The sequence below is a fragment of the Oryx dammah genome, unplaced genomic scaffold, assembly GCF_014754425.2.
Source record: "Oryx dammah isolate SB20612 unplaced genomic scaffold, SCBI_Odam_1.1 HiC_scaffold_6, whole genome shotgun sequence".
Lineage (NCBI taxonomy): Eukaryota > Metazoa > Chordata > Mammalia > Artiodactyla > Bovidae > Oryx > Oryx dammah.
In genome coordinates this window covers 43,681,880-43,696,518 of record NW_024070190.1, presented here as the reverse complement: position 1 = coordinate 43,696,518, position 14,639 = coordinate 43,681,880, and the positions used below count along the sequence as shown (strand labels likewise).

General features: G+C 40.2%; 1 protein-coding gene across 1 annotated transcript in view; it reads right to left on the bottom strand.

Annotated features, from left to right (window-relative positions):
• ANK3 (ankyrin 3) overlaps positions 1–14,639 on the bottom strand; it is a 372,120-nt gene that overhangs the window by 155,460 nt on the left and 202,021 nt on the right. Inside the window, exons 15-19 of the mRNA XM_040242313.1 lie at positions 12,983–13,180; positions 11,197–11,295; positions 10,829–10,927; positions 6,076–6,273; positions 864–962 (exon numbers count right to left, since the gene is read on the bottom strand). Coding sequence (XP_040098247.1) covers positions 864–962; positions 6,076–6,273; positions 10,829–10,927; positions 11,197–11,295; positions 12,983–13,180 — 693 coding nt within the window. The remainder of the gene's footprint in view (positions 1–863; positions 963–6,075; positions 6,274–10,828; positions 10,928–11,196; positions 11,296–12,982; positions 13,181–14,639) is intronic.

Here is a 14,639-nt window from a genome sequence, read left to right as displayed (position 1 = left end):
TGTATATGAATGAAATAAAATTCCATTGTTGGAGAAAGAAAAGGTGTGGGTAGAGAAGTCACAGCCATAGCGAGAACACAGCGTAAAGGGCGTAGGCTACTCAGGGCTGCGCCCTGTGCTTGTCCCATAAATCCAGACTGATCCTGACATCTGCAATACTTTTTTACCTGGCTCATTTCCAGTGATCCTTCTATATTATCAATATCTTCAATATCTGTTCACATACCTCACAATCAATCTATATTATATCCCAAAATGTTCATATTCACAATACAATATTTAACAAGTATTCATGTTTATGTCAAATGTGACACTCAGGAAGAAAGTGAGTTACATTTTGAAGTAGGTAAAACAGGTTTGATATGAAGAGTAACAAACTAAAGCACTGAAAAAAAATGATCAGAGAAAGATTAATACCAAGTCCTATCTTTGATGATGACACATAACTATTTTGGCTGAGAGAGACGGTGGGGAGGGGGGAGGGAGGGGTGGGGGGTTGCTAGCAATCAGACATACCATAAAGAATTTAGCAAGTGAGTAGTAATTGAGTGAAACTTAATGTAGCCTCATCCATAGACTATGCCTGAACAAAGTAAGAGGTCATCAATTACTGACTGACAAATTTTTCTAAATGCATTTTTAAATTCAGTCATAAAAACTAAGAAAGCTATAAGCTTTCACACTCTGACCTTGAAGGGTCAATATGCTGTAACAAAGGTCAAAAATTGTGTTAACACAGGAGGCATCAACATAGAGCTACATATTCAGGCCATGAAAGGTAAAAGCGCGTGGGACACCGCAAGCGGTGCCTTTGGGGTCCCTTATACAGACATGCTCTGGATGGGCACGATCTTTTTGTGTACCTTTGTCTGGGCGTCCACATGTGCTCCCTGGTTTACAAGGACTTCGGCCACATTCACTCTGTCTTCTTGAGCAGCCAAATGGAGTGGGGCCAGGCCACTCTGCAAAATATCCAAGTGGTCATCTTACATGAGGGATGGATGACATACAAGCATATTAGAGAAACAATTTATGATTTCAAGAAGAGTGAACCTAGAATTTTTATGTTAAAAAAATTTATAGAGTAAGTTTATATATTAGCATGTGACAACACGGTTATTGCAGGCTTACTGAAAAATTTCAAACATCCTCCAAAGTGGAGGGAATAGGCTGAACCTTGTGTACTGATCACAGGTGCAGCAATTATCAAGTTTTTCCTCTGCTTGCTTCATCCAGCCTTACTTCCTGTATGTTCTTTTCTTTGCGGAAGTATTTTAAAGCAATTCCAGACATTATATCATTTTCCTCTTATGTACGTCAGTGTTCGCTTTTTTTAAAAAATGGAGACTTTTAAAACTCAAATTATGCAAGAGTTTTAATGCATTACTAGTGATACTAGCTTTAGCAAAAATTAAAATAAAAATTGTTTATAAACTGTTACTGACACATGATGATACTGTTTTCTCCATTAAATATTAAAATACAAGGCTGGAAAACATTTTCTCTATGTTGCTTCTGGGTAGGAAAAATGGCCTGTGAAATGTAATATGAAGTCTATTTCATGAGAATTTAATATGTAATATGAAGTCTATCTCATGAGAATTTCAAGATCATTTTATGAGACTGGGTATTTGAAATGGACTCTACCACAGAATGGACAGGCTACGTGGTTATTCCAATGGCCAAGAAAAAAATCACCAAGACTGTACTCTGGCTTAGAAATCTTCTGTAGCTGCATTTTTTCATAAACAGTATTTATGAGAAAGTAAGCTGGTGTAAGTGCTTCCAGATTCTTTTCTTTCATCCATAATGAACACAGAAGTTACTGTCTTTTTTTCCTAAAATACCTCACCAGACAAGATCTGCTGGCACATGTTTTAAATATAAATTAAAAAAAAATTATTTGATCGCGCCTCGTAGCATGTGGGATCTTGGTTTCCCAACTAGGGATCAAACCCGTGCCCACTGCAGTGGAAACTCAGAGTCTTAACCACTGGAACACCAGGGAAGTCCTAGAGGTTCATGTTTTAAGTCCCAGAGGCCTTCTTTCTCCTCCGCCAGCATCTGTGCAGCAAGACCATCAGCCTGTCCCACTTGTCAGGGAAAGGAGAGAGCCAAATGCAGCATCAGGAAGAGCACACGGCATGATTTATTTAAGGGCTGCTATTCTATCAAACACGCGACAGGGCTCAGGAAGAGTCATTCACTCCAGGCTTTCTGAGTCTGTTTACAGGCTTTCGGAAGAAGCTCACCCAAATCGAATAAAGAGGAAACAGAAAAAGGAGGAGTGGTGCCTTCACTTGAAATCCAAGAAAAATAAGCCTGGGGCCAAAACTGGCACCACCCAAACACTGACATAATCAGAGAACAATGTTCCACGTTCCACTTTAGAGGCAACAGATATTTTCAGCCATAACATTTTGTCAAAGTGTCACAATCCCCCCTTCTAAGTGTGAGACTTTCTCAAGCTTCTGGAGAACTTTGCTGAATGGTTTTCAGCATGGTTGGGGAAGGTATTCTGGCCTGTGCTCTCCTCTCTCCTGTTTCCCCAAGTACGTTCATGCTGCCCCGGGGATGACCTACTCCACCTTTGGCACAGAGTCACCTCCAGCTTTCCCGGGCTTCTCTCCCTCTCCCCTCATCTGGAAAAGGGCCTCATTGTTACTGTTTATGTGCAAACCCTCTATGTGCTCACTTCTATTGAGAGCATCAGTTCCACATTAAAACCCTTTTCTGGTCTGTCTTCCTCAAACCACTGTGAGCTTGTTGAGGCAACTATCGTACCTTTAATGTACAACCAAGGATTAAAGTATCTATAAAATAGCATTTAATCCATCTACTAATTAAGTCAGAGGAAAAAGCAAACAGCTTTTGATAAAATAGGATAAATTAAATAAAGAAAGATCATTTTTGTATTCATGATTTTTTTTTTTAATGTGATGGTTAAAACAGCCCTGTTTGAGTTCAGAAGTTATCTGTTAATCTTTTATAGAGTTTTGACCACAGCTCATTTTTTAAATGGCGTTTGTTAAAAAGAATACATTTTATTTTAAATAAAATAAACTTGGGATAGCAATAGCTTCATTTCATAGTCTATTAGCTGTGTAAAGAAGTACAGCTACTTGTGGTCTTCAAAATTCATGTGGGAAAATGTCAAAAGCAAAACGGAATCCAATTAAACAGTAGCACTTCAGCAGGAACTTAGGTCCGTGGTTCCTTTTTCTTAAAACCTGAGAACTGCTGGTGAATAGTAAGAAAAGAAATAAGTGAAAACAATTGAGTGTTTAGTCCAATGTAACTTTTCACAAAAGCTAAATCTTTTAATATTCATATTTTTAAAGATTTTTTTGACATGCACCATTTTTAAGGTCTTTATTGAATTTGTTACACTATTGCTTCTGTTTTATGTTTTAGTTTTTCACTCATGAGGTATGTGGGATCTTAGGTCCCCTGTTAAGTCGCTTCAGTTGTGTCCGACTCTGTGCGACCCCATAGACGGCAGCCCACCAGGCTCCCCTGTCTCTGGGATTCTCCAGGCAAGAACACTGGAGTGGGTTGCCATGTCCTTCTCCAGTGCATGGAAGTGAAAAGTGAAAGTGAAGTCGCTCAGTCGTGTCCGACTCTTCGCGACCCCATGGACTGCAGCCCACCAGGCTCCTCTGTCCATGGGATTTTCCAGGCGCCCAGGCATCAAACCTGGACCCCCTGCAGTGAAAAGCAAAATCTCAACCAATGGACTGCCAGAGAAGTTCCTCAATATTCCTTGTTTAGCAAGGAAATAAAGTCTAATGGGAAACGGGGAGGTAGGATGACGAGGGCGAGGTGGAGGGACAATAACTGATGTCTAAAACTTTGGAAACTCAAGAAAAACAGACAGAATTCTTCTTGAGTAACAGAATTCTACTGATTCTCTACTTTCACACCATAACTTATACTTGATACAGAAAACGATGAGAAAGGAAGCAAAGACTTACAAATACTTTTGTATTAGACAATTTCTAGGAATTGTGAAGTTCTTAAAAGTTCTGTAAGCACCATGCACTGAAGGAAACCCAGAAACTTTCCTTGGTGGTATATTGCTTAGGTAGAGTTTATTCAGGGAGGCGGTTAGACACTTCCAGGCTTCCTTGGTTTGTTATGTCTTTTGGTCCTGAGAATTCCCTTGCTAATGTTCAGTCTACCGAAGTAGACACTGAGGAATTCTTTCTAAAGTATTCTCAGTCTAAATTTTTAAAAATAAAAATGGTTTTAAGGTGAATTCAATGCTATATATATATATAACAACTAGTTGGCTAAAGGAATTTAAAAAGAAAAAAAAGTTAGTTACACTATACGTTGGTGTCAAACCTATGGAAAATGTTCACTTGTTAACTAATTGTTCAGGCCTATATTGTCTTTGGGAGAGTTAATAAGATAATATTCTGGGCTTCTAAGAAAACATATACTAATGGAAACCAGAAGGTGCTTCCATCTGAGAACGTCAGGTCCTCCACCTCATTAAGACAAGTAGGATTTTGCAGCAAACTATTATAAATCTGGTTTGTACATTAGTATATGAACCTTAGAAATTCAACAGCTCAAACAAACCCTGATTATAATGACTATTTGAGATTGTTTTGTGATTCCCATTAATGCTGGGACACACATCCCAAAAGAAAAGTTTGAAAAGAAAGATATAAGAAAAGAAAATCGGTAAGCCAGGAGAAAAAAAAAAAGTTGTGTTTGTTCTGCAATGATCACAAAGTATTTTCAAGATATCAAAAGTGAGAAAAGGTTTCCATTTACTTACGTATGTCTTTTCATTTATAGAATTTGTTAAATCGCCTAGGTGATTAAGATTAATGCATAACGTTTCCCCCAAACTGTAAAAAGTCTAAAATTAAGACAATTATTCTTTTTCTACTTAGAAGAAGGTACTAAATGTTATCTCAGTTCACCTTCATGACATTTCTAGGAAGTAAATATTGTGGGCATTGTTTATTAGAGGATAAAACTAAAGCTCGGAGAGGTCACATGACTTGTCCAATCAAGTTATACATCAAGCAGAAGTCAGATTTAGGATTTATACCCAGGAGATTCAAAGCCTCCATGATTACAAAGTATAGGCCACATATATTAAAATATTAAAACTCCTAAAGACTCGTTGCCGTAAAACTACTGTTATCCTGAAACTCTCCTCCAATATCTGAGTTATGGCTGAGAAATGTCACAGCTGTGCCATCACCATGCTGTAGAGGAGAAGCTAAATGTCAGGGGGTTTGGCTTATTGGGTATTTGGGGGCACTCTTGCAGATTTCTGTTTTATCTGAAGACTTAGGAGCATGGGTCTGGAATTCTGGGTAAATCTCAGACTCAGGTATTAAAAAGCAGGTGAACAAAACCAAATTCTCTGATAACACAGTGAGAGGCTGTAACCTCATTCCTGCTAATGGTGGGCTGGACTTTTCACAAACCTTTTTACTAACCAAGGAGAGTCAAATGCAAGGGTGGGGGAGTCTAAAGACTTTGAGGAACAGAGACTTAAAGGGTTGCCTGGAACTGCCAATTTACCTACAAAGACTAACTTTTTGATCTACTGAATAAAAGAGCTACTCTAAATTTCTGTTACTAAAATGAACTTTCTGAAGGCAGACCTGCTCCTAATTTCTCTTTGTAACCTAAAACTTAAAACTAGGACAAGCAAGGAGTTTCACCTCAAACGTTTCACCTTATAACTTGTAATTTACAACTTACAGCCTCTTATTTACTATATTCTGGTGAGGTCACAATGTTGCCCTTTGACCTAATACTATAATGAAACTTCACATTATTAGAAAAATTTTATGGACCTCATTTTTATGGCTATAGCATATATACTCACCTATATGACTGCAATGACTGACTTAGCGTTCTCTTATTGTTTAAAGACATTTTTTCAAGTTTTTCCTATGATCGATAACATTTTGGTAAATATCTTTGTGCATACTACCCTTTCCACATTCTATTTGAGTTGAATTTTTCATGATTTCTTAGTGATCTTTCTGGAAGTGAGGTTTCATTGCATGGTATGCTTTGCGGAGAAAAAGAAAAGGTTACCTTATTGCTCAAGTTCACATTGGCATTTCTGCTGAGGAGCAGTGACACCATGTCCACATGCCCTTCCTGAGCTGCAAGATGGACAGAAGCAATTCCTTGCCGGGTAACTGCATTTGCATCAGCACCATATTCCAGCAGAGTTGTCGCTATGTCCATCTGGTTCTTTTTGGCAGCGATGTGCAGTGGTGTATAACCATTCTGTCAACACAGATCACTTGGTCACATGTCCATTCACAGATAAAAATGTGTGCATTGCATTTTCAAATAGTATGTTTCCCTTTCTAACGATTTTCTTTGATTGTTTGAAAAAATCACAATCGAGTAAGCCAACACTGAGAAATCAAGAAGTGTTATTAATGTAGTTCCCTCGTGTCGCCTGCGTATCTAAATAGGGAAAACATTCTACAGACAGTTTAGTTCAAGAGTCAGAGAACCAGTGGTTTTATAAATGGGAGATGGCAATCCCTCGCACGGGCAGTATGTAGCTGCTCAGTCATTATTTGCCTTATGTATCAATGACAGAAAAACCCAACTAGAAAACAAATGGTGCCCCTGAGGCTGGGGCCATTATCCTACCTTTAAAATCCCTTCAATAGTCTATCGCTTACATGTTGAAATGTTTTATTTTTACCGGAGACAAGATACTGTAGTCTACTCCCATTTGCCCCTCTGATGGCCTCCTTTATGCAACTCCAGTTTCTACGTCATGCTTTAGATGTTTTGGTCCCCAAAACAACATATGGTTCTTGGTTCTGTCTTGCTTTATCCTACAAAGGATTCTTTTCTCCAAAACAACAAGCTCTTGGGGCCAATATCATTCAGTTGAAGGTTCAGCTCAAGGGTCACACCCCCATGAAGTGTTTTGCCTCCCTTTCACCTCTTACACCTGCCTCCAACTTGACTGACTCCAGTCTAAATCCTGGATATATTTAGTGGCACTCTTCTTCATGCATCTGTCTCCTTCTACTAAAATGCAAAGTTGTTGAGAGCAAATGTTGTTCCAAACTTGTCTTTGTATCTCCACTGCCTGGTGGTGACTGGCAAATCCTTTGACTTGAGTGAAGTTTATTAGAGCTTTCCAAACACCCTGGGCTCCTTCTCTTGGTTGATCCCTGATGCTCAGAGGTGGAAGGAACCAAAATTCCTTTGCCAAATTGTTCATAAGCTGCCTCTACAGCCCTCAGAGTCCTCTGTCCTAATAAAGAAAGGTCCCCAGCCTATGGAATGCTCCTGCCTCTCAGTCATTGAAGAGAAACAGAAGGTTACATTTTGACACAGGGTCGAATCTGATTATATAAAACATGCCAATGAAAAATTAGAATTTTTTTTTTTGGTATAGACAAGAGGATTTAGAGAAAGAAAACAGGAAAAAAAAAAAAAAGAATAATTGGAACTTATACAGTACAAAGAGAATTTCTATTTGAGAATATGGTCCAAACCTGGCCAACAGATCAGTTACAATCTTTCCAAGCCACAGGGATGGGTCAGGAACAACTCAGAGGGCAGTGGGCGCTGCTGGATCACTTGTCGGCTAGTCTACTATAATTAACCCTCATATTTATGTCATTGGTTTCTTCTAGTGTGACAGCATTTTTCACTTGACAAACATTCTTTCAATAGTCAACTGCAGAAGATCTAGGCTGTTGGATATCAACCTATGTCAACCGGGAAGTGGAAATGCCACTTCCAGACTCTTCTGAAACCAGCCTCTGCCAAGCGGGATGGATGGGTCAGGGTAGAAGATCTTATATCCCTATTTTTAGTTTTGATCTGCTGCCATCTGGAAACCCCAGCTGACCTAAGAAACATTTGGCCCTCTGCTTAGACACACCCTAAAGAGATCGTCTTCAGAGCCAAACGCAGAGCTCTGGATTGAGCCCAACTCTACAGTGAGTGACAGGAAGGGGTGAGCTGTTTTACTACCCTCCCAGGGACGGTGAAGCCTGGTGGGCTGCCGTCTATGGGGTCGCACAGAGTCGGACACGACTGATGTGACTTAGTAGCAGCAGCTATCCCTGAAGAAAAGGGAAGATTCACAAAGCAGTGCTAGGAAACTTGATTAGTCAAGACTAACACTAGCTACCTAGAGTGGTAAGCACAGATAAAGTCAGAGTCCAGCTTCCAACCATGCATCTTATTTCTTTTTGCTTTTGCTACTGACATAACCTTCAAGTTCAGTAACTGCTTCACCTCTACTGGCGATTGTGACAATCGTCTTGATTACTTTTAACTCCACCAAAAAAAAAAAAATCATATGCTCTTAAATAAAACAGAGAGGCTCTGGTGTCTCTGTAATATACACCAATTCTAGACAAGTTATTCATTATTACTGAGGGGTTTATCCTGAGCTCCTTATCGGAGATACAAACAAAAGCATAAAGCAAGGGAAAAACAATTCAGGGTATTATTTTAGAATGGATAGTTCATCTCAGAAAGACTTAAGAAATATTTCAAATGATAAACAAGTAATTAATCTTGGGATCTATAATAAAAATTTCTAAATTCCTTAAGCTCTTTCTAATTTCTAGAACCAAAGGATTCTTATTTGTCATACTAAAGGAGACAAATACATTTATCAGAAGAGATATAAAACAGTGGGAGATTGAACTAAAGAATAATCTTAATACTTTTTCCTTCTTGATGCAGAGGACAAAGTGCATGCCATGTGTCCTTTTGCGTTTCACGATAAAAACAAGAGCAAATGTAAATATAAATTATAAGTGAAATAACACATTTAGCGTTGCTGCTGCTTACTCACTTCAGTCATGACGGACTCTTTGTGACCCCCATGGACTCTGTCCATGAGGATTTTCTAGGCATGAGTGCTAGAGTGGGTTTAGCACTATACTTTACCTATTCCCCCCAAATTTTCATAACCTCTACTGATCCATGTCAGTAGTTATACTGTACATTTTATGAAAGAGAAATCTCACCAATAGTAAGTTACAGCTCACTAGACCTTCCACAATCTGTGTCCAGGTTACACCTGAACTCAAGCCAATCCTTTCCAGCACAACGTCCTGCCTCAGGAAATAGATCTGGATAAAATGGATTAGAGGAAGCAAACTAGTTTTTCAGCAACCCTCTTTGTCCTCCATTACCTAAAGTCACATTTTGTTTCCAGGACATGTATGACTAAGAAAATATACCAGCAATTCTACAAAAGAAAGGGCAAAAAGAACACATCGTATTCTCTGAACACCAAGGATGTAAGCTGTGGAGGTTTCATGGAAGTCACCACTGTCACACCCATCTGCATGACTGGCTCCGATGAGTTTTGTCCTACCATAGAGACTTGGATGCTTCTACCTTTTGGCTACTGTGAATGCTGCTGCTTTTCATGGCTTTATGATAGAACATCAGAGTTGGAAATTATGGGAAAAAGTCACTCAAAGGAAAAGAAGTTTGGGGGCTTGATTTTGAATTGTAGAGTTCACTGGGTACAATTCTGAAGAGGATGGGGCAAGAGGTGGCTGAGAGTTACAGAAAAAGAAGTTCTGAAGAGAATGTTCATTGGAAGGACTGATGCTGAAGCCAAAGCTGTGGTACTCTGGCCATCCACCGTGAAGAACTGACTCATTAGAAAAGACCCTGGTGCTGGGAAAGATTGAAGGCAGGAGAAGAAGGGGACGACAGAGGACATGATGAAGGGATGACTCTCTAACTCAATGGACGTGGGTTTGAGCAAGCTCTGGGAGGTGGTGAAGGACAGGGAAGCCTGGCGTGCTGCAGTCCATGGGGTGGCAAAGAGTCAGACACGACTGAGCCACAGAACAACAACTATATTGAGTTCAGTTCAGTCACTCAGTCGTGTCCGACTCTTTGTGACCCCATGAATTGCAGCACGCCAGGCCTCCCTGTCCATCACCAACTTCGGAGTTCACTCAGACTCTTGTCCATTGAGTTGGTGATGCCATCCAACCATCTCATCCTCTGTCATCCCCTTCTCCTCCTGCCCTCAAACTGTATTAAGCTATCTTTAAACAAACTCTTTATGATTTGCCTCTCAAATTAGCATACCAGAGTCATAAGAAAGCCATTCACTCTAAGTATCTCTTTTATGAGAAATCTCTGTTGTCTACTGGTAAAAAATGACCTAACACTAAGAATAAAGATTCTCTAACCGTATAGCATAGGGTTCTATATTCAATATCCTGTGATGAACTATAATAGAAAAGAATAGGAGAAAGAATGTATACATCTATATAACTGAATCACTTTGCTGCACAGCAGAAATTAACACAACAACAACATTGTAAATCAACCATATTTCAATATAATCAATTGAGAAAAGAATAAAGATTCTCCTTAGCAGTAATAACAACACATAAGCAAAACCTCCCAACTTATTAAACACACATAAACCACTCAAAGGCAATGTTTTATGGCCAGAAAATATAACACATATTTTAAAACTTTGACAAATGAGAACTTTCTTACTCCCTCAAGCTGCATTTCTGTTTTTAATCTGGCTAAAGAGGACTTCAACTTTTTTTCCTGAATTTCCCCCAGGCTCCAGAATGTCCTAGATTTTCAAGGAATATCAGTGGACAAGTGAAAATTTATTGAGCATCTACCACATGAGTTGACTAAATAGCCGAAGGCACAGATTTCCTAAGGCGGCTTATATTTCCATGATCTTTAAGTGGTGCCTAAACCAGGGGGGTGCTCCACGTGAACCCAAAGTAAATATACACAAAGAGACTGGAGGACACGGTTTGTCAGTCTCCTCATGCTGCTGAACGACAGGTACCTTTGCAGCCGCGTGTGGTGAGGCTCCTTGGTCCAGAAGCAGAAGAGCCACTTTCTGATTATCGTAATGTGCAGCTACGTGCAGTGGAGTTAGCCCGCTCTGAAAACACGTGCAGAAACAACAACAAGTATCAAAGTGACGTCAGAGGCCTAGATTTAGGAGACGGGATTAGACTGGATACAGGACAAGGTGTAATTTACATTCCAGTTTCCACAATATGTGGACCTCCTATTTCGGAAGTGATCTTCATCCTAAGAGGCTTAAATGTGGATTAGTTAACAATTTAGGTGGCTGTCAGTGAATATTAGCAAGCACTTGTGTGGTTATCATGGGAGTGGCCTGTTAGAGGTTGGCCAATGACCTCATACCTTCCCAGCAGCATCTGGAGATGCACTTTTCTGTAGCAAGAGATTGGCTACTTCAAGCTTCCCATATTTTGCTGCCACATGAAGGGGAGTAAATCCTTTCTGAAAAGAGAACCATAAAAATAATAACATAAGCATAAGAGAAACATAAAAATAGTAACAATAGAGGTGATACAAAGGCATCACTTTTCTGGAACTGATGCATTATTTTAATGGTGAAGAGCAGTGCAGCCTATATTTAAGGATCAGGACTGGTAGACAAGTGAAAGAGTCTCCTTTTCAATGAAGATGAGCAGGATATTTAATCTTTCTCTCTCTGCTGGCTCAGCCACAATGAGATACTAATCTTGGTACTCCTCAGGTATCTGACAAGGAGGAATTTGGAAAGATGGAGCTGGGGCTTATTCAAGGGCCATTTGGGGATTTCACCTTGTGGGAAGAAGAGGTTGCAGGGTCCAAGCCCAGTTTGGATTTGGAGGGCTTGGAAAAATCCAGGGCAAGTCTGAACCTCCCATAATCTCACATCACCAGAAGAGAGCCTCTCTTCACCCTTTTCTCTGTTTCTGCATGTATATATTAATACATATCTGAAGATATGACCCGGTCCTTGTGTGTAGGAGTCAGAGGTTCTCATACCTCAGCTACTGCAGGTGAACTGAATCATAGCACACGGTTCTATCCCAGTAAATATGTGAGTTGGATGCCGAGAGTTGAGTAGCTCCTCTCCCTTCCAATTCCCACAAGGATCTGGGTATCAGCCAGTTAGTTACTATGCACCGCTAGGGCTCCAAGCACAAGGCAGGGACTAGAGGGTTATCAACATATTTGACCTCATGGGACTATAGCCATAGAGACAGGGGCAGCTGGCATGGTGGAAGGGCTGGAGCACTCAAAATGTCATCACTCATTACTCTTTTTTCTCACACGTTAAGTAAGATCCAAGAACTTGCAACTCTACTGAAGAGTCTAAAGAATCACAGGGGGTGAATTTTGAAGAAGTCATAGTTTGTTCAGATAATTTTCCAAGTATTTGTAAATACTGTAATTATCTTCAGCATTGATCACACATTAATGCTTCTTCTTTGCCTTCCAATAAGAGAGTATAACACCAGTTTCTAGCTTTCTGGGACATGCCACGGGCCAGGTTATCTTGCTATCACACTTGCTAGGTTTACAGAGGATCAAAGAAAAACTCTAAATTTTGCATTCTGCACTTAAAAAGCAACTGTGTGTGTTTGTGTGGAGGGGGCGGTTATTACTGCAAGGCATCAGAGTTGAGATTTAAAAAAACCATGAATCAGAAAAGACAGCAACAACAACAAAGCAGCAATAACAGCAAACCAAGAAAAATCTACGTCTTGCTTTGAAAGTACTGTAGAAGCCATTAACCAACTGGCTTGGATAATGTGGTCTGTCTACCTGGCCTCAGCAAGAGAAACCTGTGGCTGTGTTTTTAAACCACCACTTAAATCTATCAAATAATTTACAAGAAATATCTGACTGTGGACATCAATAAGGTTTCATCAGAAGATAATAAAATGTAAGGTATATACACACAACAAGCTACCCCGCCCCACCCCAGGGCTTTGCTGGTCCGTCCTGTTAATCCCGGGATCCAAGCATATATGCTGTTGTACATAGCTTTTCTACCTATTACTTTTCTAATAGCTTTTCTAATAATAATAGAAATAATTAATAATTAATAGCTTTTCTACCTATTACTGTCCAGGCAACTGTAAAGAGAAGGTATCTGGCGGCCACAGCAGGATTCTAAGGCTGACTTTCATACCTTCGTTGTTATAGCTAAAGATGCGCCGTGATCCAAAAGGAAAGCTGCGACGTCTTCGTGTCCCTCTCGTGCTGCAAGGTGCAGCGGGGTGTACCCCGAAGTTGTCGCTGCATTTGGAGATGCTCCTTGCTGCAACAATTGCTGTACTATATCCGCTTTCCCCAGTCGGGCAGAAATGTGGAGTGGGGTTTGGTCATCCTAAAGGGCAAGGTAAGAATGCAAGTCTGATGAAGTGCGAAAACAATGGTCATGAAAAATACAGCAAACTTCGCTGCTTGGTTTGAGAGGCTACATTCAACTCTTTGACACAATACTAAAAAGAACCTCATCTCTCTTTTTCTTTAAGTTTCAGAAAGGTGGTGATGGTGAATTTAAGCACCTTAAATACCCTTTGAGTAACCTATTAGAGTGAGAATTGTGAAAGGCATTTAAGAAATTATCCCCACTCACTCATCCCTCCTATACTTTATCAATTTTTTCACCTCTAATGATTCTTTTTTGGGGGGAGAGGGGACATAAGGGAATATATCCTGGGAAAACTGAATACCTGGGAGGGATAACCTCCACCAGTTATCACATACTCAAATAGAATGAATTATTCCATTGGTGGGATTGCCTTCCCACAATCAAAAGTGGGGAGATGGGGGTAGTACAGGATGGTTGAGGAAGGCTCCCAGCTAAGAGGTCTGATGAGGGCTGATAACCATTTTTTCCTCTGCTTGCCATGTTGTCATCCTGGCATAAGCTGCATCTGCCTGGAATGGAGGGCCGCCTATTACAGTTCACCCAAGGACATGAGGCACTCATAAGTCGTGCACCCTGAGGGCCTTATCCTCACATTGGAGGTACATCTTTTCCTCGTTTGCCCAAAGATGCTCTCTGGAGAGAAATCCCCTACTAGAATGTGAACAAGTCCAGGTCAATACTTTAGGTAGGGCAAGTAGACAGTTGAGGCTGGAGCACAGGACATTGCTTTGCAAAGGTAAGTAAAAGGAGGGTCAAGGTCAAAGCAAGAGGGTCTATGTCACTAGTAGGAAGCGTGTGAAGTTAGTGGAGATGCCACAAGGAAGAAGAGAAACACTGAAAACAGAAACAGATAATTGCTAAAACAAAAACTCTCATATAACTACTATTGCCACGACCACCGTTAAACATCAACTGAGCGTGTGCATGGCCCAGGTTCTGCACTAGCACTCCACTCGCATTAATTCATTCGTCATCCAGCTACTCTATCAGTTACAACTGTCATTATTCCCATTTGGTATATGAGGAAACTAGAGGAGGGAATGGGGCACAGAAATGTTAACCTGCCCCGTGTTACATGGCTAGTAAATGATGGACAAAGATTCAAAGCCAGGCACTCTGGCTGATACATACTGTCTCTTTAATGAAATAACTAAAAATCTTCTGGTCAATTTCAGTTTGTGGGTTAAACCATTTCCTAGATGACATGCTTCATATGTAACAACACTAAAAAATGTGAGGTTTCTTATAATGGTAGAGTACAGCCTCTCTTAACCATTGCACTTAACTGATTTAGCAGATTAACCACCATCCTTTAGATCAGGGGTCAGAACAGTAAAATCTAGGGGCCCAATCCAGCTGCCACTTGTGTTTATAAATAAAGCTTTATTGAAACACAGTCCTGTCCATCTGC